Source organism: Mirounga angustirostris, unplaced genomic scaffold (genome assembly GCF_029215605.1).
Source record: "Mirounga angustirostris isolate CCGP_5_RB_7025 unplaced genomic scaffold, mMirAng1.0.hap1 SCAF_15, whole genome shotgun sequence".
Classification (NCBI taxonomy): Eukaryota; Metazoa; Chordata; class Mammalia; order Carnivora; family Phocidae; genus Mirounga; species Mirounga angustirostris.
Window position 1 is genome coordinate 14,520,915 of NW_026991723.1, and position 21,169 is coordinate 14,542,083.

A 21,169-nucleotide genomic window follows, 5' to 3' on the forward strand; every position below is an offset into this window, starting at 1 on the left:
TCCTTTAGAAGTTCTTCTGCTTCCCATTTTTCTTCATGAAGGCCATGCAGTCAAGGCCTTGTCTGAGCCTTCATGTAGATGTGGGACTGGGGCTGTCTGTCCTTGGAGACAGGATCTTCTTCCATTGAACTTGGTGCTACAGAATATTCTCTCTGTTGTCCTCAGCCAAGAGCTGTTTCCATGAAACCCACTACTTCTACCCACTCTTAGAATGGGGGGCTATCCTCCAAAATGAAGACATAAAATTATCATGTTGTATGATATGCATGTTGGGGTATGCCACACTTTCCTGATATCCATAGTTTCCTTACCAATTTTTTTTTTATTATTATTTCCAGTATTCTAGAGTTAAGCCCATAATGACACCACGTTTTTCCCTTTCCTGCTCTGAAACTTTGTTGGGTAAACTGGGAAACATGGCGAAGACCCATAATTTGCATATTCAGGTGGGTATTTTTCTGCTGTTTGTGCCCCTGTCCAGACCTGCAAGACTTTTCAGTACCCTAAATTCTGGCAGTCATCTCCAATTCTTCTCCTGAGATCTCCTAGAGAAATAGCATCATAGGATGGGAAGGGCTCTTATAGACGTCACCTAATCCACTTCTTTAATTTCTCAGATAAGAAACTTGAAGTTCCTTTTACCCTCATCTTCTCTGATCAGACTTAGAGAGACGAGGACATCATATGTAACCAAGCCAGATCAATAACACACTGGTTACCTGTTCTCTGTAGGATACATTTAATTAGTTTCTTTCTTGCTTCTCTCTTTTATTTGATCCTTTTCTCAGTGTTCCAGTCCTTCATTTTTGGAGGAACCACCTATTACTTGAAAAGCAAAAAGAACCTAATTTCTCCCTTACAAAAATGCATTTAAAAGCCCTTTTGTTCCGAGTTTCTTAATTTAAAAATCAGGAACAAAAAAGGATATCTTACTTTGTCATTAAACGGTTGCAATTTAGGAATGAAACACTTTTTAAAGCTTCCAGCTGGGTTAAAATTGGGAGTTGCAGGCTGTCCTTCCTCCACCCAAGCTTCATTACAGACTGCACTAACATTTTCCCTCTTAAGAGTGGACTATCTTATAACCAAGGGCAAGTTAGGGGAAAGGCAACATATTGATTCTTTATCAGGGTGGAGGGTATTTTGTTTTGTTTTGTTTTTTTAATAAGATTTATTTTGTTGGGGCTCATTAACTATTCTCATCACTCCCTCCCCCCTTTTGGGGGACTGTGATATTTGTATTTTTGATTCAAACCCACACAATTGTAGGGGAGAAAAAGTTTTCTTCGACCTTCTTAGAGTCCCTGGCTGGGTCCGAAAACTAAATTGACAAAGACAATAGGAGAAAAGCATACAAATGTATTTAAAATAAGTTTTACATGATAAGGAGGCTTCATAAGGAAATGAAGACCCAAAGAAAGAGAGCATTTCTAGGCCAGTGCATAGTCATGGAGGAATAATTGTTTGGATTCTTTGGGGCATCCCTTTGTCTTCAGAGATAAGGATGCTCCTTTCCTCCAAGGATAGGGTGGGCACCCCTCACATAAAAGCTTTATGATCTGTTTCATTCTGACCTTCGGCTATTTTCCTTCAGCTTAAAATATGCAGTATGCCATGGTGCCATATTTGGAGCTAGGATGTCCTGAACTCCATGAACACAAAACAAAATCAACTATATCCTTGCTGGGGGGGGGGGGGGGGGGCGGGTATGCATGTGTGCATGTGCATTTAGCATTTACTCAACTTTATCAAAGTGAAAAGAATCATCTGGTTGTCCTTTTTTTCTCTTCAGATGCCCATGCATTTCTTCAGTGGTCTAGATTTCCTCAAGGCCAGGATAGAGCTCACCCTCTAGGTGGAACACTATTTTTAGAACATTGCTCTTTTTTCTCTTATTGCTTTGGCTCACACTACCTCATGGAGAAGGGGAAATGGCATTGCCATTCTTGGAAGTGGCAACTTGCTCATGAGTTTTTTCCTATTATATGTATTCATCACCAGTTGGTCTGGAAGGATTTTTGTTTTAGGCAAGGGTGTGGGGTTTATGGTGTCCTAGAGAAAGGTTGGCATGGGGGCCAGGACTCATTTGTTTTGATTGGACATGATTTTTATGGGCTCTTTTTTTGGTGACAGCAGGATTGTCTAGTTCAGTTATTTTCAAACTGTTTTCTGTGGAAGATCTCATTCTGGAAGTTGATGAAGGGGACAGAACGAGGACAGGGTTCTAGAGTCCCAATCCTGCTTCTTCCTGAGAAGCAACTTGTTTATGCCTTTTACATACTGTATTTCTATGAGTTTATATATGAACAACATACTCAAAGCTGAAAGAGTTTGGAAAATTACTCATTTAGCCCAACGCTTATATTTGAAAGATGAGACTATAGAGACCCAAAGGAAAGAACTGACTCACCCTACTGAAACATAAGTAGGCTCAGAACTTGAGCTAACATTCATTTCTCCTTGTTCAAATGCCAGTTTTCTTATGAGTGAACCATGCTGTCTTTCCTTTTATGGCCATGAAACTCTTCTCTTAAATGGCCAATATCAAAAGAGACAAGTTGCCACAAATAGCTAGGTTCAAGTACTGTCTTCAAGTACTTTTTATTTGTATTCATACTTGCTATAGAAAGAATATAACATGGGTTAAGGTTAGGGCTAGAACATTACATATTCAAGTAACTATCATGTTCACATTCATAGTTTCTTTTTCATATAGATGTGATATTATATATAATATGTATAATTGTTTTCAATACAACACATGTAGCATCTTTGTTGTCTTACATAGGCGAGTAGAAACCATCCTTATCATTTTGGGGTAGGAAGTATAATTTCTAATGGTATTTCACATTAGAAAATTGCAAATATTATTTATTTTCTTGTAGAGCCATATAAGTGAAAATGTCAATGAAGTTGAAGCTGTGAAGAACTTATTTCCCGATTATAAAAACTACACAGATGTGTATGATAGAAACAATCTTCTGACAAATAAGGTACACTGCATATCATGACATAATCTGTGTCAAGTAGGGCATATTTATCTACATTTCAAAATCTTAATAATTGGGGGGCAGTGGGAAAAAAATGAAATAATAAAATAAAATCTCAGTGGTAATCTTCAGACTTCTCCAACATGTGTGCATTTCCCAAACTAGAGTAAAGCTCCGAGGATGCTCATGCGTGGGTGTATAGTTAAAAATCAGCCTGCGGTTTCATCTCAGTAAATAAATCTCAAGGCTTCTTTGAGGATGGGAATGTCATTTGGTCCAAAGACATTTTGTCAGTATCCATTAGAATGTAAATGTGCATTCCCTTGAGTTAGCGGATGCATTTCTAAGGATCCATTCTGTAAGGAATATGAATAAGAATGTTAATTAATGTGAAAGTTAGGAAATGTCTATCAGTGAGTGATTGTTTAGATTATAGAACATCCGTAATTAAAATTATATCCAGCATTCACAAGAATGATGTATACAGGCTTACAAGGAAGAATGTTTATACGGTATTGTTTGATGTATGTGGGTGCATGCTCACTTAGAAAAAATTACCTGGAGGGGTGCTGGGTGGGGCTCAGGTCACGGTCTCGGGGTCTTGGGATCAAGCCCTGTATGGGGCTCCATGCTGAGTATGGAGCCTGCTTGGGATTCTCTCTCTCCTTTTCCCTCTGCTCCCCCCACTTATGCACTCTTTCTCTCTCTCTCTCTGTCTCTTAAAAAAAAATAATTATCTGGAATACAAACATTGACTGTTAAATGTGATCCTCCTGAGGGAGAAAACAGGGGACTTTTTACTCTGTATTTTTAAACACTGTGGTATTGCTTTAAAAAAAAGAGTGTATATAATACTTTCAGAATTAAATAATTTCACATTAAAATTAATATAGTGAGGAGGCACTTCATTACAACAATATACCCCTCGGCCTTGGCCTTCAATGAATTGTACAAACTTTGTGGAGAGTTGAACATACTGCAGCAAATAAATTCTTCGGGACTGTGAACGGAAGGCTGAATATGACTAATTTGAAAGGTTAATACTCTACATAGTTCCTGTAAATGCTATACCGTAATTTTCATCCTTCTCTACATATATTTCCATGTGATTAATAAATTAACCTGCCATTTGCATGTTATTTTTATTTGCACAGAGTTTGGGAAAATTTTATTTTAATAATAATTCTTGGTCACTGAACTGTACCTCCCAAAGGAGAAAGCTATCTGGAAACAGGTTTTGAACTGAAGGGAAAAGAATTTTGAAAGAGTAAAGCCTTTTTTTAATTTTAATTTTTTTCATTTGAGTAGAGTTGACACACAATGTTACATTGAGTTTCAGGTGTACAACATAGTGATTCAGCTTTTCTTTGTTACATTGTGCTCACACGTGTGCTACCATCTGTCACCATACAACCTATTACCATTGACTCTATTTCCTAGGATGGGCCTTTGAGTCCCATGACTTATTCATTCCATCACTGGAAGCCCGTGTCTCCCTCTCCCCTTCCCCCATTTTGCCCCATCCCCCCACACCTTCCCTTCTGGCAACCGTATTTGTTTTCCGTGTTTACAGGTCTGATTCTGCTTCTGTTTGTTTGCTTGCTAATTTTTCTTTGTTTTAGGTTCCACATATGAGTGAAATCATATGGCATTTGTCTTTCTCTGTCTGACTTATTTCACTTAGCATGATGCCCTCGAGGTCCATCCATGTTGTTGCACATGATCTCATGTTTTGTTATTAGAGTAATAATACATTGTATGTATACCATGAGAAGACTTAAATCCTTTTCAGGAAAACCCACAAATATTACCAGGACTAAACAGAGAAGTGTCGTATGTGGGCAGTGCCTGCCTTCTTGGGTCAACTTTATCTTCCAGATTAATGCATATAAAATACTATATTTCCTAATTTTTGTGAAAATGTAAATATAGGTGATAAAACAGTTTATTTGGTTGTGTCAACTATACTCCAATTAAAAAAAGACTTAAAAAATAGATAAAGATTATTTGGTTTTATGTATCAAGAGCATCGGGGGGCGCCTGGGTGGCTCAGTCGTTCAGTGTCTGCCTTCGGCTCAGGTCATGATCCCAGGGTCCTGGGATCGAGCCCCCGCATCGGGCTCCCTGCTCAGCGGGAAGCCTGCTTCTCCCTCTCCCACTCCCCCTGCTTGTGTTCCCTCTCTCGCTGTGTCTGTCTCTGTCAAATAAATAAAATCTTTAAAACAACAACAACAACAAAGAGTATCGGTGCCTGTATTCAACTAGGAGCAGAAATACAGAACACCTCTTTCCAGGATTACCCCACAGCTTCCATGTGCTGACAAAGGAAAGCTTACTTCTAGAAAGTCTGATTGAGATAGGAACAAGCCCAGCCTCACCAGTTGCTCACCACGTAGAATTAGAAAATGAAGTAACTTGGTTTTTTCTAAAGCAGAGATGAAGGCTGCGTCGTATCTTTGAGCTGGTTGGACATCCTACCCTCATTATTTTATAGAAAAAAAGAAAAAAAAGTAAGATCCACGTATTGGCAGAGACTTGTGTAATCCAGTGTTTCTACAGGCCTTTTTTTTTTTTTTTTTAAGATTTTATTTATTTATTTGACAGAGAGAGACACAGCGAGAGAGGGAACGCAAGCAGGGGGAGTGAGAGAGGGAGAAGCAGGCTTCCCGCTGTGCAGGGAGCCCGATGTGGGGCTCGATCCCAGGACCCTGGGATCATGACCTGAGCCGAAGGCAGACGCTTAATGACTGAGCCACCCCAGCGCCCCCCTACAGGCCTTTTTTGAGGGGTAACTTGTACACAGGGATTTTATACATACAAGTAATCGTAAGTGCTCTTGTGAAGATGCTCACAGATAAGTCACTGCTTCAATCTGTACCTGTAACATCTTGCTGTGAGTCAAGACTAAGGGAAACCTTTTTAAGAGGTAAATTCCACACAGGATACTCTTCTCTGCAGACAGTGATGGCACACGGGTGCTACCTTTCCACGGAAGAGCTGCAGGTGTTCAAGGAGCGAGGAGCAGCGATCTCGCATTGCCCCAATTCTAACTTATCGTAAGTAGGCAATAACCGGTCGGTCGGTGATGAGCATTTGGGTTGTGAATTAGCAGCCCAAATACCTTTGTTTTCTCAGTCAGGCCTCCACAGTGTCCCTCTTCGAGAGTTCTGTCTAATGGGGACAGGAACCAGACAGACGCACAGAAGCTTACCTGTGCCTCGGTGGGGAGAAAGAGCACGCAAAAGAGGATACTTTTTGCAGAGTAGGCATTTGAAGAACACAACATCCCTTAAAATTTCTGCATTTGCACAAAATGGGACAATAGGAAATATAACAGAAAAAGTTCAAAACCTACAGTGTTTCGGGGTTTGCAGCTAAGGACCGCAAGAACGCACATGCCAGCCAGGCATTCGGGGAGAGGGTACTGACTTTGCATGCTCTGCGGTCAGGAGAAGGAGCAGTGCTGCCATAAGCCGACACCCCATGCTATATCTCATGCTGCTGGATCCAACAGGATGCCGGTTCACATAGGAGAGACCGTGTCCTGTTGTAATTCCCCAGAATGCAAAGCTTTATTTATAATTAGTTTTTAACCCTTTGAAAGGTCTTAGATCCATAAGTGAGTCAGATAAAAATTATGGCCTGTGTTTTCAGAAAAAAGCTCACATAGATACAGAAACATTACATCTAATTTCAGGGAATTCATAGATCCCATGATACTGATCCATGGATGCTAGGTTAAGAATCCATGCTTTGGGATTCGATACAGAAAGGATCTCATTTCTGGAGCTAAGTGATCCAGAATAGAGCTCCTCCCACTTAGAGGCAGGTTGAGATGGATCATAATATTCATTCAGCGAATTTAGGTTCTGCTAGATTTAGTGTTTTTTTGAGGATTACTTTGTATCCTCTCTTATTTTGAGTTCTTGCAGAAGCGGACCATGAGACAATTCATGTACAAGTAGTTTATTTGGAGGTGACCTCTGGAGGTTGGTTGGTAAGACAGGAAAGGGAAGGACGTCAGTAAGAGCACACCATCAAGCAGCTTACCATTGTGGGCTCCTGGAGTTTAATTCCTCCAGAAAGCTCAGGGAACCGATGTACAAAACAGACCTCAAAGTCATTCTGCCCCAGGGGTGAGGAAGCGGAGATCGTCATTCCCACACACTATCAGTTATTTGTGGAGGGCTGCTGGGTGAGGTCAAGAGGTATCAATTCCCTTGAACCCCTGACCTTCCCGAAACAAGGGCAGAGCAGGCTCTGTGATGGGGAAAGAGCCACGAGGTAGGGTTGGAGGTGCGGTTGGAGGTGCGGGCAGCTGGAAGTCTAGGGAGTTGGCCAGCAAAAAGGGATATATGTCAGAGGCAGTATAGGAAACGCATGAGAACCACAGAGCTATATTTCTGGTGCGTTTTGAGAGGTTCCAGAGCTTTCTGGTTTTCAGACATAAAGTAGTCACACATGACAGGGAATCTTGCCTGGGTATGGCCAGTGACCATAACTATGGTCTAGCGACCCGACAGGGAAAGGATTTAACATCCTGTGGATTAGTTACACAATATCTAAATTAAACTATGATCCAGCTTTGCAAATTGAGGTTGGAAGTTACATTTCTTCATGGATATGTTTTTGTTTAGATGGTCACTGCTATTCTCACTCCAACAACTTTGAAAGGTTTATTGCACGTGCACTGGGGATTTGATGATGGTAGTTACATGAATCTTCAAGGAGACCATGGTGACCTTGGCCTCTTCTCAGACTTTAAGGAACACTTTAGTTTTCCCTTGTTTCTCTAGAAAGGCGGCACATCTAGTAAGCTAAGGGTCATAATGTCCAGAATTCAGCCTGGAACCTTCTCTTCTAGCTGCTGCGGTCCTATGAACCGTCCTGACTCATCAGCCTGCACCCCCTTTCCCAGTAGTACCCTCTTTCTTTGATTTTGCAAGGCAGTACTCATTCAGGGTAACAAAGTATCCCAGACAGAGAGGAAAGACAATGCTTTATAATTTCTACTTCTGAACATAGAAGGATGAGTTTGTTATACAAAACAAAACAACACTGAAGACCAATAGATTTTTGCATGAATGGCAAGATTGAATTTCTTCATTTATTTTTCCTTACAAATGATCCCATTTTCCTACTATTTCTTGCTGCTTTGTACCCTCCTGAGATTAACCTCAACCTAATGAGTAAAGCTCCTTTATGATTGTCTTTTTACTCCGGGACTCAGATGATCTGATTTGACCAATGTGTTTGTGTCAACATGAGAGCTGTTATGACAGGAAACACAATTTTAGTGAAATCACCATCATTATTGCTGGTGTCCTTTTTTGTTGGAAACACATGCGTCTCTTTGTCCTGACTGTCTCCTCTCTCTACAGGCTCAGCAGCGGCTTTCTCAATGTGCTAGAAGTCCTAAAACATGACGTGAAAATAGGGCTGGGTACAGGTCAGTAGTTTGCTATTTGGACATAGTCAAAGTGGTCGAGTAAGTGTATAACTTTATGATGTGACTAATTTTCAGGTAACAGTTTAAAAAATGAGTTTTCTTATCTGGGAGTACTATCTCGAGCTAATAAAATGGTGGGTTGGCAGCAGTAATAAAATGTATGCAACGGGAGAAGTTTTGATGATGCTAATATCCTGAAGGCCATTATCCTCACTTACTGTTCAGAGATTGGGTGATAAAGGGTAAGTCCTCCTAAGGTGCTGTAGAGGTTTATTGTTTTTTGGTTTTCTTGTTGTTGGTTTTTTTTTTTTTTTTTTAAACTCCTTGATTTTTCTTCCCCTTTTGTTTTGTCCTTCTGGCTAGGTGTTGATGGTTTGGATTTGTATGGCTTTAGTTTTTGATAACTGTGTCATCACAAATACTGTCTCAAAAGAAAATTAGTTGACCTTGCCATAGGGAGCAGAGATTCAGTCTATGCCAGCAGTGAGAACTTTGAGATATATTAAGAACTTGCTTTGCTTTTGAGCAGTGTTGACCAAAATGAGATTCCAGTTCCCACAGGCAGTCTGTTCTTTGCTGGGTTGAAGGACATTCTAGGTAGCTGATGAATTAGTGGTGTTTCCCGCCCCCCCCCCCAACAATACATTTTAATTGTTTTCCCTTAGTGTGTGAAGTGATGCTCACTTTGAAAGTATGAGACAGGCCCAAATGTCTAGGCATATTCCCTGTAAGCCTTTGATTACAGTGTGTGAATAAACTAAAAATTTTTTAAATGGGTGTGGGGCACAAGGATTTATTTTCCATTCCTGGTGCATTTGTCTTCCTGATACTTAAGAACATTAGGATGTTTGCATATTGACGATGATGGCTGTCATTTTCTGTCGTCATTTTCTGCAATAACTCACGTCTCAGTTACTTTTATACCAGCAATATTGGTAAGATATACAATAAAACAAAGTGAATTATTATTTTTAGAGAGGTGTGCTAGATTAGATGTTCTCCCCAGTTTTATATGAGTCAAAAGAATTATGATTTAAAAAAAGTTCTTACTTAAGGCTTCAATCATTGAGACTGTGGTAATCCTTGGATATAGTCACAGGTGTTAAGGTAGTTATTTTACCTTCACAGAAAAGATCTAATGAATAAGAAAAAACATGGCCAAGAATTTTTTACACACTAGTCCGTTAATGAAAAATTTTATAGACAGCCAAAAATCAGGTAGGTATTGCTTTCCAATTTTCTAGGATTTTGGTCTCCATGATTTAAGTTCATCACATAACTTCCAGTTCTTGACTTTGGGTTGGATAGTGATGGACAAAATATTTAGGTAAAGCTTTATCACTTATTAGCTGTAAGACTTTGAGCAAATTTCCTTAATTTTCTAAGACTTCATTTCCCTAATTTCTGTAACAATAACAACAGTTATAATTATGTCTATCTTATAAGCTTGTTTTGAGGCTTAAATGAGAAAAAAAAATGCATGCAAAATGGTTAGCACGTACTTGCACATTGCACTAGTCAATCAAGATTGGTTTAAAGGGAAAGAGCAATGTTGGTGTATTGACCAAAGGTTTGATCAAGTATGATATATTCACTTATGAATTGGGAGAATGCTGTTGCATTTTACATAGTCTCTGTTGCAATAGCCCCACTATGTTCCACTCTTTTTGAAACATGACCTTTATGTATCAACCTGCCCGTCCCTGTAGGCTTCAGAAGATCATTTAACCTCATACTATGGGCAGAGAGCAGGTCCAAAAGTGGTTTGTTCACCCTGTCTGTAACAAGTGGAGGCAGATCTGGACTTTCTCAACTATTACATAGGAGAAGCCCACATGAAGCTTAACAAAAATATCGCAAAACAAGAGAAAGTCATATCAAAAGAATGAGAGTTGCCTGGGTGGCTCAGTCAGTTAAGCGTCCGACTCTTGATTTCAGCTCAGGTCATGATCTCAGGGTCCTGAGATCGAGCCGCACATTGGGCTCCATGCTATGCATGGAGGCTGCTTAAGATTCTGTCTCTCCCTCTGCCCCCCTCCCCACTCATGCACATGTGTGCATTCTCTCTCTCAAAAAAAAAAAAAAAGGGAAGATGAGCTTATCTCTGAAAATGATCTACTTCAGGATCTAGAAGAAAATCTTAGAAAATTGCCATCATCCTTGGAGTACAAGAAGACATGGTACTATGAAAAAGACCACAAGTTGTGATGGAAAAAGAAATTTTTTAAATGAAAGAAGAAAACTGGGGGAAAAAAAGAGTGAGAAGCATGTAGACAATCCTACATGACTGGAGGGAGGGTAAATTTTATAACCACTTTGGAAAACTCTTTGGATATTTCTTATAAAGTTAAAGATTCATCTACATATGACCCAGTAATTCCATTTTGGGCTATTTACCCTAGAGAAATGAGCATATATGTTTGTAGAAAGAATTGTACACGAATGTTTATACCGGCTGTATTTATAATAGCCCCTAACTGGAAACAATTCAAAAACCTGCAGACAGGGGAATGAATAAGCAAACTGTGGCATATTCATAGAGTGGGAGTGCCACTCAGCATTCAAGAAAGTAGGAACCACTGATCTATGCGAAACAAAGGTAAATCTAAAAATATTTTGTTAAGTGAAAAAAGCCAGGCACAAAAGAGCACAGGCTGTATGTCTCCAGATGCATGAAACCTAGGGACCAGTAGAGCTAACAGTATTGATAGAAATCAGAAAGTGGTTGCCAAGGGTTGGGGATGGGGAAAGGGAGGGGAATTGACTGGAAAGGGCCAAGAGAGAGCTTGCTGGAGCGATGAGATGTTTAATATCTTGTCTTTCTGAAGGGTAGTTAAATGGCTATGTACAATTATTAGCATTCATCAAACTAGACACCTGAGTTCTATGCATTTTATGTTATCTTAATTATATTTCAGTTTAAAAATAACAAACCATTTTAGGAAGCTATGAGAAATAGAATTATTGCAGAAAATTATATCAGTGATGTGGAAAACAACATTGATCAAAGATCAAAGGGGGTATTTGAGAATGATCCACATGGAGCATAGAAAGAATAACACCAACACAGGAGGTTTTCCTGAACCAGAATCCAGAACAAATCAAACAGAAGTTGTGAAGGATAAATCTTTTCTGAGCTTAAGAAAGAACTGTGTATCATATTCAAAGAACTTACCCTGTTTTAGGCTAAATTGGCAAGATATTGGAATTACAAAGAAAAAGGAAAAAAGTCCTAAAACATTGAGCCTGGGAAAAAAGTCAGTTATCAGTAAAACAATTAAAAACCAGTTCGGTTTAGGGTGTTTTTGGTGGCATGAAAAATAGCAAGAACAAGAAAGACTTTGGAGCCAAATAGTTGTTACTGAAGAATATTATATTGGACGAGATTCTCCCTCATGTGTGAAGGCAACAAAATTCTCTGATGTACAAAGTTTTGGAAAATATTCTCCCCATGAACTCTTGGAAAAAATTACTTGAAAATCTACAGCATTCAATGAGTTATGAGACAAAACAATGGGCCAAGGCCTCGGGAAGGATGGGTCAACAGCATATCAGGGAAGGCTAGGTCAGTTAAAATAGAAAAAAGATTTAAAAAGTTGTAAAAGAGTTTAAAAAATGAAAGCAAAACTCAAAAATGTATCTTAAGAGAGCATATGCACAATGTTAAAAGTAATACCTTAAAAAAGTTATCGGGCTATGAACCTTAAACTGTTCTCAAAAAAATAGTCAATAGACAACAACAACACCAAAAAATATAAACACAGTTCATTCTAAAATCTCTCCCTGAAAAATTATCATAAAGAAGTAGCTTTTAATTCCCAAAGTCCTCATCTGGGTTAGAATAGAGCTAGGATGAGTTTTTAAGGGCATAGAACTGTGAGCTTGTTTTAAATCTCATGTTATCCAAATTATTATTATTATTATTTTTTAAAGATTTTATTTATTTATTTGAGAGAGAGAGAGAGAGAGAGAGAGAGAGAGAAACAGCATGAGTCAGAGGGAGAAGCAGGCTCTCTGCCGAGCCGGGAGCCCGATGCGAGACTCGATCCCGGGACTCCGGGATCATGACCTGAGCCGAAGGCAATCACTTAACCAACTGAGCCACCCAGGTGCCCCAAATTATCTTCATAACAATGCAGGCATATTTCTGTGAGAGTTCAGGGACTATCCAGAGATAAGAGTTTTCTTCTCTTAACTTTATTAACCATTTGGTTGCACTGGGTTGAATTGTGCGCACCCCTCCTCACCCCCCACCCCCAAAGATGTCTACTGAACAATGTAAATGTGACCTCATCTGGAATAAAGGTCTTTGCAGATCTTTACCTTTACATTAAGGTAACGATCTCAAGATGAAGTCATTCTGAATTAGGGTAGGCCCTAAATCCAATGATGAATGTCCTTACAAGACAGAAAATGAACGACATGTAAAGACAGAGAGAAGGCCCTTTGAAGGCAGGGGCGGATACTGGAGCTATATTGCGGTAAGCCAAGGAACCACGGGAACCTCCAGAAACTGAAAGCAGCAAGGAAAGATTCTTCCCTAGAACCTTTGTAGGGATCGTGACCTTGCCAACACTTTAAGACTTCTGCCCTCCCAAACTGTGAAAGAATTGATTTCTACTATTTTTAGCCACCACATCTGTGGTAATTTGTTGCAGCGACCCTAGGAAGTGAATAAATTTGAAAATCATTCGATACTAATTGCAGGTTTTGAATTCTTTCAACCGTTGGTCTTTGTCTATTCTGTGTCTAGATAAGATCTTTTCTTGGAAGTATATTACAGACTGACTCTTGGTCACCAAAAACCAAAAACCAACCGCATACACCTAATATTCCATTTATCAAATAAGGTTACTGTTGTGGCTTTATTTTATCTACCGTAGATGTGGCTGGTGGTTACTCAGCTTCCATGCTTGATGCAATCAGAAGAGCAGTGATGGTTTCCAACATCCTTTTAATTAATAAGATCAATGAGAAAAGCCTCACCCTCAAAGAGGTCTTCAGACTAGCTACTCTTGGAGGCAGCCAAGGTAATGACCATTTTATCTCCTTCTTGAACAGTGTACAACCACGCCAGTCTGTGTCCTTGGAAGCAGTATGAAGGCTCACGAGAGTGACATCAGCAGGCATCCCACATTCACACCCCAATGTTGCATCTCAAATACCATACCCCAAATTTAGTGGGTAATGTTCAGACATGTGGTAGAGGTGTCCTTTGTTCAGCAGAGGACATGTTCATTCTAAAATCTCTCCCTGAAAAATTATCATAAAGAAGTAGCTTTTTGGCAGAGGACATGTTCAACACACAATTATATTAATCACTTTGATGGATATTTGCAATGGTCACGTATATGTGAGTTCCTTAAAATAATCAAGTTTTTTTCCCCACGGAGTCGAGTAACACGTTCTCTATTGGCCTGAGGGATGATAGTAATGATATTCATAATAATAGTAAAAATAATAGCCAAGACTTAACTCTTACCAGGTAAGAGGCACCATGGGTCATGCTTTCTGTATCGTGACTTCATCCTCACAGCCACTGCTAGTAATTCCCCCTTACCCGCGAGGCACCTGAGAGAGGCATACACGTTGTCAAGCTCCGGAGTGCCAGATTTGAATCCAGAAAATCTGATGCCAGAGTGCAGGTCCCTACCCTTCCACTGTGATATCTTCCTCTGGAAATCCCAGTTTAAACTATGCATTTTGTTGCTATATTTAAGGATACTAATTACCCAAAGCTCTTTAAAAGGAAAAAGATGTAAAAGTGTAGTTGGTTGATACGTAAATACTGTTCATCAGCTTTTTCCAGTTCTCACCTGTAACCATAGTTTTAGGGAAAAAGTAGAAATTGGTAATTGTCTTGCTTTCAGTCACTTCCGTATTTTGGTGTAATCTGGATGGATGATGGTAAACACAGCATGAAACCTCAGGTAGCTAGTGAGAAATAAAAATATCAAAATAGAGACAGTATAGATATATATAGAGAGATTTATGATAGATACCTGGGGTCTTAGAAATGGAGGACGATAGCAGCTGAGAGTATCCTGGGAAGAGAAACCTTCTGGCTCTTTGAATGTTCTGGGCTATGATGAATGCCATAGAGAACATTTCAAGGAAAACAAGCAGAGGCCATGCTCTTTGCATTTTCCTAAGTCTTACAGTTTCATTTTTTAAAGTTCCAAGTTTTAAATCATCCAGTTTTTAAGTTCACCATCCCCACCCCTCTCTGTTTGTATTGTTGGCTGACATCTGATTTTCATGGTGCAAATGGATTGTACTTAAGTGCCTTTTTTATTCTAGGCTCTCTGTGAGGTGCTTCGTCAGGATCCTGTATGAGATCAAGCTGGCATGGGGTGCTTACCAAATCGTGTCTATCTTGCTGTGTAGCTTTTAAATCTATTTTCTGGGCCACTGAGCTTACTGTGATGGAATTTCTTCTCCTTAGCTCACGTCTCTGTGAGACTATGAGTGAAATGAGATGAATGGATGGCTGTTTAAATTGTGGCATCTCCCCAGCTTGTCAGAGCCTTTCCATTCACTCTCAAGATCAAGATGTGCATAAATCCCCTTCACAGGGACATCTGCTCCAAAGGCAGCAAAACTGCATTTCCTGAAATGCATCTGAATTGCTTACCAGCTCTACTGGGCCTTTCTGCAATAATCTGAATTTAGACCAATTTATAAATTCGTAAAAGCAATTGTGTCTTTTTTTGGTTAGCGCCTGCCTGACCTTCCAGGTTCAAACAATTAGCTCAGTTAGTTTATATGTACCATCAAAACTCTGGCAAATGAACCTGGTTATCTGACCTATTAAACACACAACAATTTTATGTTGAATACAGTCATTAAAAACTTATATTTTGTTATGCTTCTTTATCAAAGGCAAAAAGATTGTAATTGGCAAAGGAGGAGAGAAATGTCCAGTGATTTTCTTTTACATTCAGTCCTTCCCACACACTTAGTAGGAGTCACCTAACTGCCTTTAACATTTTCTAATTACTTTTGCACCCCTGTCTTCCTATAAGAATTCTTCAGCTAAAAAATCTTGTTCTTTTCCGAGAATAAAAGAGTTTCCCTTTAAACAATCTTTTAAGAACAAGTCAGTTGTTGTTCTTAAAAGTGCTTAGGGAACTGCCAAAAGGCTGCTGGATATCCATACAGAGAAATAGAACATACCAGATAGCATCTAACAGAGATACCTGATCCAGTACTTTCATATCGAACTATATCTTGATGGTGACAGAATTCAACCAACACGTGTAAAAATTCAAATAAATAATGCTGCACTCTAGTTGGCCTTCCTTTTATGCATGCTTCCTTTTGGTAGCTCAGTGTGCACTCAGATTATAGGCTTTAAGGAGCTTTAGATTTAAAACCTTTATTGACTAGGAAAGCCAACTACCGCCATCTTCTAAAACTAAATCATAAAAATGACAGATGTTCTTTCTTGACATCCAATATTCATGGAACATGAGTTCTCGCTATGAGATGGATCAAGTCAGTAGATAGTATCGACCTATGCCCATTTTAGAAAACATTCTTCTCTGACAACCAGAAAGTCTCTGAGGTTACCGAGCAATTGGTCTGCTTTCTAAAGCATTGGCACTCTTGAATTATGAGGACCTATTTACTTTCAGAAGTGAATTTTCTCCATTCAGAGGATTTAAACTAAGAAACTTCGGATGGTTAGGTCTGCATGGGCGCAGATGCAAAAGGATACTTATTTATTATTTATTTGAGGTTCATTTCACTGCCATGAAAACAGATCCTGTCAGCTGTTTCATAGAACAAAAAGGGCAACGAAAAGAGTTGGAGTGTTGGGGGAGAACAGGAGGGAAAAAGAAGACATTATGTCAATTGTCATGTTTCTTAGAGGGATGAATGGAAATCATAGGCCAGCTGGACTGTGAAGAGCGCAAATAGAGCTGAAATAGACACCATCTGAATTAGAGATCGTGGTGATGAGGGGACCTGTTTTTATTCTCAGATTTTGCTTTCCATGTGCTTATTCTGCTTTCTGTGTGTCAGTGTTTTAGGATCTCTTAGAATGAGAGAGCTTCTCTGCTTCATGTTAAGATACATTTTTTTTCCTAGTAATATGTTGGCAGAATCTGTCCTTGCAAACGGGGACATTTTCACCATCTGATGGCTCTAAGTACTGACTGTTTACTAATTTATTCCACCCTGTAGCCCTGGGGCTGGATAAAGAGATTGGAAACTTTGAAGTGGGCAAGGAATTCGATGCCCTCCTGATCAACCCCAAAGCATCTGACTCTCCCATTGACTTGTTTTCTGGGGATTTGGTTGGTGATACGTCTGAAGTAAGTAAAACAAATTTCATCAAAAGGCATCTTTTTCATGAAGTAGTCACCATAGGAAAAAAAATAGAAATGGAAACATTTTAAGGGAAGACAGGGTTTTCTTAAAAGGGAAAGTAGATCCTTTTCAAATTATTATAATTTGTCAACATAATGTTAAGAATAATGGTACTGACAAAAACTTGTATTTTGAATATATTTGTATATTTGAATGTATTTGACTACAAGAAGCCCATTTCTTTTTCATTAATGGAAGTAGATTTTGCCTCTGAGAAATAAATTTATATGTCTGTGCTTTGCCAACCCCTACTGGCTGTGAATTTACTCTCCTAAATGCACAGAATATTTTTTCTTATTATTACTTTATTTTGCATTTTAGGCTGTCATCCAGAAGTTCCTCTACCTAGGTAGGTGGATATATGTCTCTGTGCTAAATAAAATATTTCCTTGTCTCTTGCTCGGGTACGGCTCCCTGTATGTGTGGCCCCATAGGTTAAACTCTATGTGTGACCATTTCATTTGATGTATTATTTTAACATTCCTCAGCATCAAGCCCATTTAAGGGCACTATTGGAAATGCCCAGGCTCCTCTGGAAGATAAATCCAAAGCTGAGGAATGGCAGATGCAGGGGAAGAGGCCATCTGTGTCCCTTCCTCCCCCATTCACTCTGTACACCCACCCCAGTCCGCCCTACCACGTTGCATTTGTGATAAGTTTGTGGTGGAGTCTCACCACCTGTGTTTGGTGTGTGTGTGTGTTTAACGTGTACTCACATTTAATTCCATCCACTGAGAGAGAGAAATAAATAGTACAGAAGATTCTACTTTGCCTCCCGCTTGATCCGGGGAGCTCTGAGTCCGGGGTGAACTGGAGAGAGATGCTGGTGCCATTTCTAGAGCTCCTTTCCTGCCGGCCCTCCATCTCACCATGCTGAGTATGATTCTGGGGTGTAAAGATAAGTATTTCCTTTACTCTCGGGGCCGGAAATGCAAACCTCTCCAGCTGAAAGTGCTGCCCACGGAAAGTCAACTCAACTTTCCGTGATTTCCGCCTTCAGTGCAGAATTCAGACCCTAATCCTCCAATTTGATATAGCACCTTCTCTTGGTCATGTCCACTTGTCCAGATTATGAACAGTCTGAGAGAAAAAAAGGCAGCTTCTTGTATTTTCCTTCTTAGGAGTGGTATTTGTTTTTAAATCCCTCCTCGTGGCAATTAAACTAAATACTGACATAGGGGCGCCTGGGTGGCTCAGTCAGTCAGGTGTGGGACTCTTGGTTCCAGCTCAGGTCATGATCTCCTGTCCGGTCGGTCATGGGATCAAGCCCCGGGTCGGGCTCCACACTTAGTGGGGCGTCTGCTTCCCCCTCTGCCCCAACCCCCACTCACACTCACTCTCTCTCTCAAATAAATAAATCTTAAAAAAAAAATACCTATTGACATAAAAACACTTTATGAATGATTCCTTCATTTTTCTTTCAGGAGATGACCGAAATATTGAGGAGGTTTATGTGGGTGGAAAGCAGGTGGTCCCCTTTTCAAGCTCAGTGTAAGACCTTCGGCCTCTACGAGTTCTCCTGGGATCGCGTGGTTCTGCGTCTCCCTTGTGCCCAGGCCAAGTTAGAAAGTCCTAAAATAGTATCTTGTTCTTGGGATGACTATCTCTTTCTGTGTCTAGTTACAGTATTCACTTGACAAATCGTTTGAAGGAAGTCACGCTAATTCCCAACTCTCTGGTTGGGAGGATTCAAAATTTCTCCCTTTTGAGCTGTTTGGATTTACTTTAAGCTCAAACATAAGGGAATGTTATTCCTGGTGGTGTTCTTATTATGAGATTTAAGTCAAATCGATTTCATACTTGGAAATGTGGAGAGAAAAGATATTCTTGTACAGCTAGATATTTTGAGCTAATAAATGTGAAAATCAGAGAATGGAAGATGAACCAGTGAATATATTTTTATGAGGGAGAAAAAGTTAGACTATGAACACACACTGGAAAATCACTTCAGATTATCTTTGAAAATTATGTACTGAGCATATTAATTTCAGAAGAGAACTTCTTGAATTTCCAAATGTCTTTCTAGATTGACCTTGTGTTCTGGAAATTTGCACTTAATGGAATTTGCATTTCAGAGACGTGCTGTTGTGCTTTGCTTTCTTTGGGGATGAAATGTCAGAAATTGAATGCCACATGCTTTCTTAATATAGTTCTGTGCTTCAGAGTGTTTGACAGAGGTTGAATGTTAAAGATTTAAAGTCTCTTAGGAATATTATTCACATAACTACGTGGCACAAATCGTGGTATTTTTGTGTATTTCAGAATCACCTTAATGTATAACTGTGTGATTTATTATTGCTTCCGTGTTATTAGAAAAGAAACAAGTTCCATACTCCACTGTTGTGTAGACTGGAGTCTTCATAAACTGGGGCACGTGCTGGGCAGCCAGGAGCTATCGATACTAAAAGGAAGGATTTCACAGCAATGCTGTGGTCTCCCCAAGAGGTATGCTGTGGTTGCTGAAAATTTCATCCTCAGATCTCAATCTGGTAGAACTTTAAAATGAAAGACAGACTCAGCAAGAACAAAAACCAAAACCATTATTAAAAATCTTTAAACCCTGCTTACTGAAAGCACTCCATTTTTCAAGTTTATCCTATTGTCTTTTTAATTCCTAATAATTTTCAGGACATTAGAATTTTGGGATAATGAAAACTATGTACATGTCCCATTTAATGTTTATATTAATAGGACTTAATCTGCACTAGACATCTAGGAACATTACACAAAGGGTATTTTTATGCTTCCTAGTACAGTGTGCTTTCCCATAACCTACAATTAGAAGCAAATTGATTTTTTGATAAACTCTGAAGAAGTATTAATGTGAATGTTATTTAAATACTACAGTTTTCTCATTTAATTTCAAATACTATAAACCAACGTGGAAAAGGAATAGATTTTCTTAATATGTCGTAACACTCACACCTAGGGCTTAAGTGTGACTCCTTATAATTTACCTTAGAGTAGAGAGCTTTCTGTAATATAATATAGCTAACTCCGTATTTACAGAACTAAGAACAAAATTCCCCCTCTTGTACTATAACTTTATCCTCAATTAGTTATGCTAAATCAGCACTCATTTGCCCACATTTTGTTTTCTGTTTTTCCTGGTGGAAACACTTTTAGATTTGATTGTATGCACACAACACCTAATGACAGAACACAACTTTGGTCCTATTTCCATTTTTTAAAAGAATTTTTCTTATTTGAATATAGTTGACACACAATTTGATCTTATTTAGAACACACAAACTGTTTGTGTTGTGGGGTATTAAGCAACTCAGTAAATTCAGCTTCCAAGGGCCAAAGGAACATGGTTACCTGGCGTCTAACCCACAGGAGTGGGCTTAAGAATTTGGATAAGATGTGAGATCCTCCCACAGGCAGTGGCAGTATTCCCGGCCTTTGCAAGATCCTACATTTGTCCCTTCCTGAAGGATGTACGTGTTGATGTTGAGCATCAGTTTTCAAGATTCACATGCAGTGTGTAGAAACAGGCATGGCCTCAGCAGCAAGAAGAGTGGCCATCTACAACCAGTCTGTCAGACATTACATTTAGCCCCGGGAGTGTGTTAAGACCTGACTATCTTTTCTAGTAAAAATAGAATGTGTTGAAATGTTTATGTGTAGTTCGCTCTCCCTGTGTCTCTTAGAACTTACGTGTTTTCGTGACTCCAGGTGCAGCGGTCCCGAATGTTGGTAGGCTTTGTGCAATGTTGCAGGCATTGACCGGACGCGTGGTCCGATGCTCTGCACTTTGAAGTGTTGGCTTGGCCCAACGTGGCTTGACTTCCTGAACTGTGGAGAGGCGGTATTTCAAGCCAACCCTATTTGTCACTTTATGTTCGAATATTTTGCTCTCTGACAGGAAAGAAAGAGTGAAGGCTTCTTATCCGCCCCCTCACCTCGCCCTGCACTGTTTGCCTCGGGTTTCATGTTATTTTTTAATGGAATACACTTTAACAGGTAAAAACTGAGTTAATAGTGCTGACAGTCCTCTGTTTAAAAGGTATTTTCTACAACAGAACACAAAAGCAGGCTAATCGGCTTAAGTGAATTTAATATCCAAAAGGGAATGGAACATGGGGTTAGGACCTGAGAGGTTGTCATGGTAATCGTAACCTGAGACCGAGACTGCGCCCTTCATCGGCTCCTTCTCTGATTTCACTATTGAAGGTTCCAGAATCCAAGAGAATATCTTGGACCTAGCTCCCTTCCTGCCGGGAGGAGGTCTTTCTAAGTTACCATTGTGAGCACTGAACCCCACTGAACCTCTTTGTCACTTCCCTGAGAATTCTGCACGGCAAGGGCAGGAAAGGGGTTGGAAACATTCCCATTACGCTTAGCTGCTTTT

At 39.6% G+C, this 21,169-nt stretch overlaps 1 protein-coding gene across 5 annotated transcripts in view; it reads left to right on the plus strand.

The window, feature by feature from the left end:
- The window catches only part of GDA (guanine deaminase), a 70,579-nt gene extending 50,143 nt beyond the window's left edge, over positions 1 to 20,436 (plus strand). For 2 of the 5 annotated variants that reach the window (XM_045882247.3, XM_045882249.3), the window contains 7 exons: positions 339 to 446; positions 2,886 to 2,993; positions 5,949 to 6,046; positions 8,372 to 8,439; positions 13,323 to 13,469; positions 16,630 to 16,760; positions 17,137 to 17,782. In XM_045882247.3, the coding sequence (XP_045738203.1) occupies positions 339 to 446; positions 2,886 to 2,993; positions 5,949 to 6,046; positions 8,372 to 8,439; positions 13,323 to 13,469; positions 16,630 to 16,760; positions 17,137 to 17,280 (804 nt within the window). In that variant the 3' untranslated portion in view covers positions 17,281 to 17,782. Of the gene's footprint in view, positions 1 to 338; positions 447 to 2,885; positions 2,994 to 5,948; positions 6,047 to 8,371; positions 8,440 to 13,322; positions 13,470 to 14,739; positions 16,761 to 17,136; positions 17,783 to 18,239 lie in introns of those variants that run through there. The other 3 variants (XM_045882248.3, XM_064579486.1, XM_045882250.3) reach the window with 3 other exon arrangements.
- Positions 20,437 to 21,169: the final 733 nt, after the last annotated feature.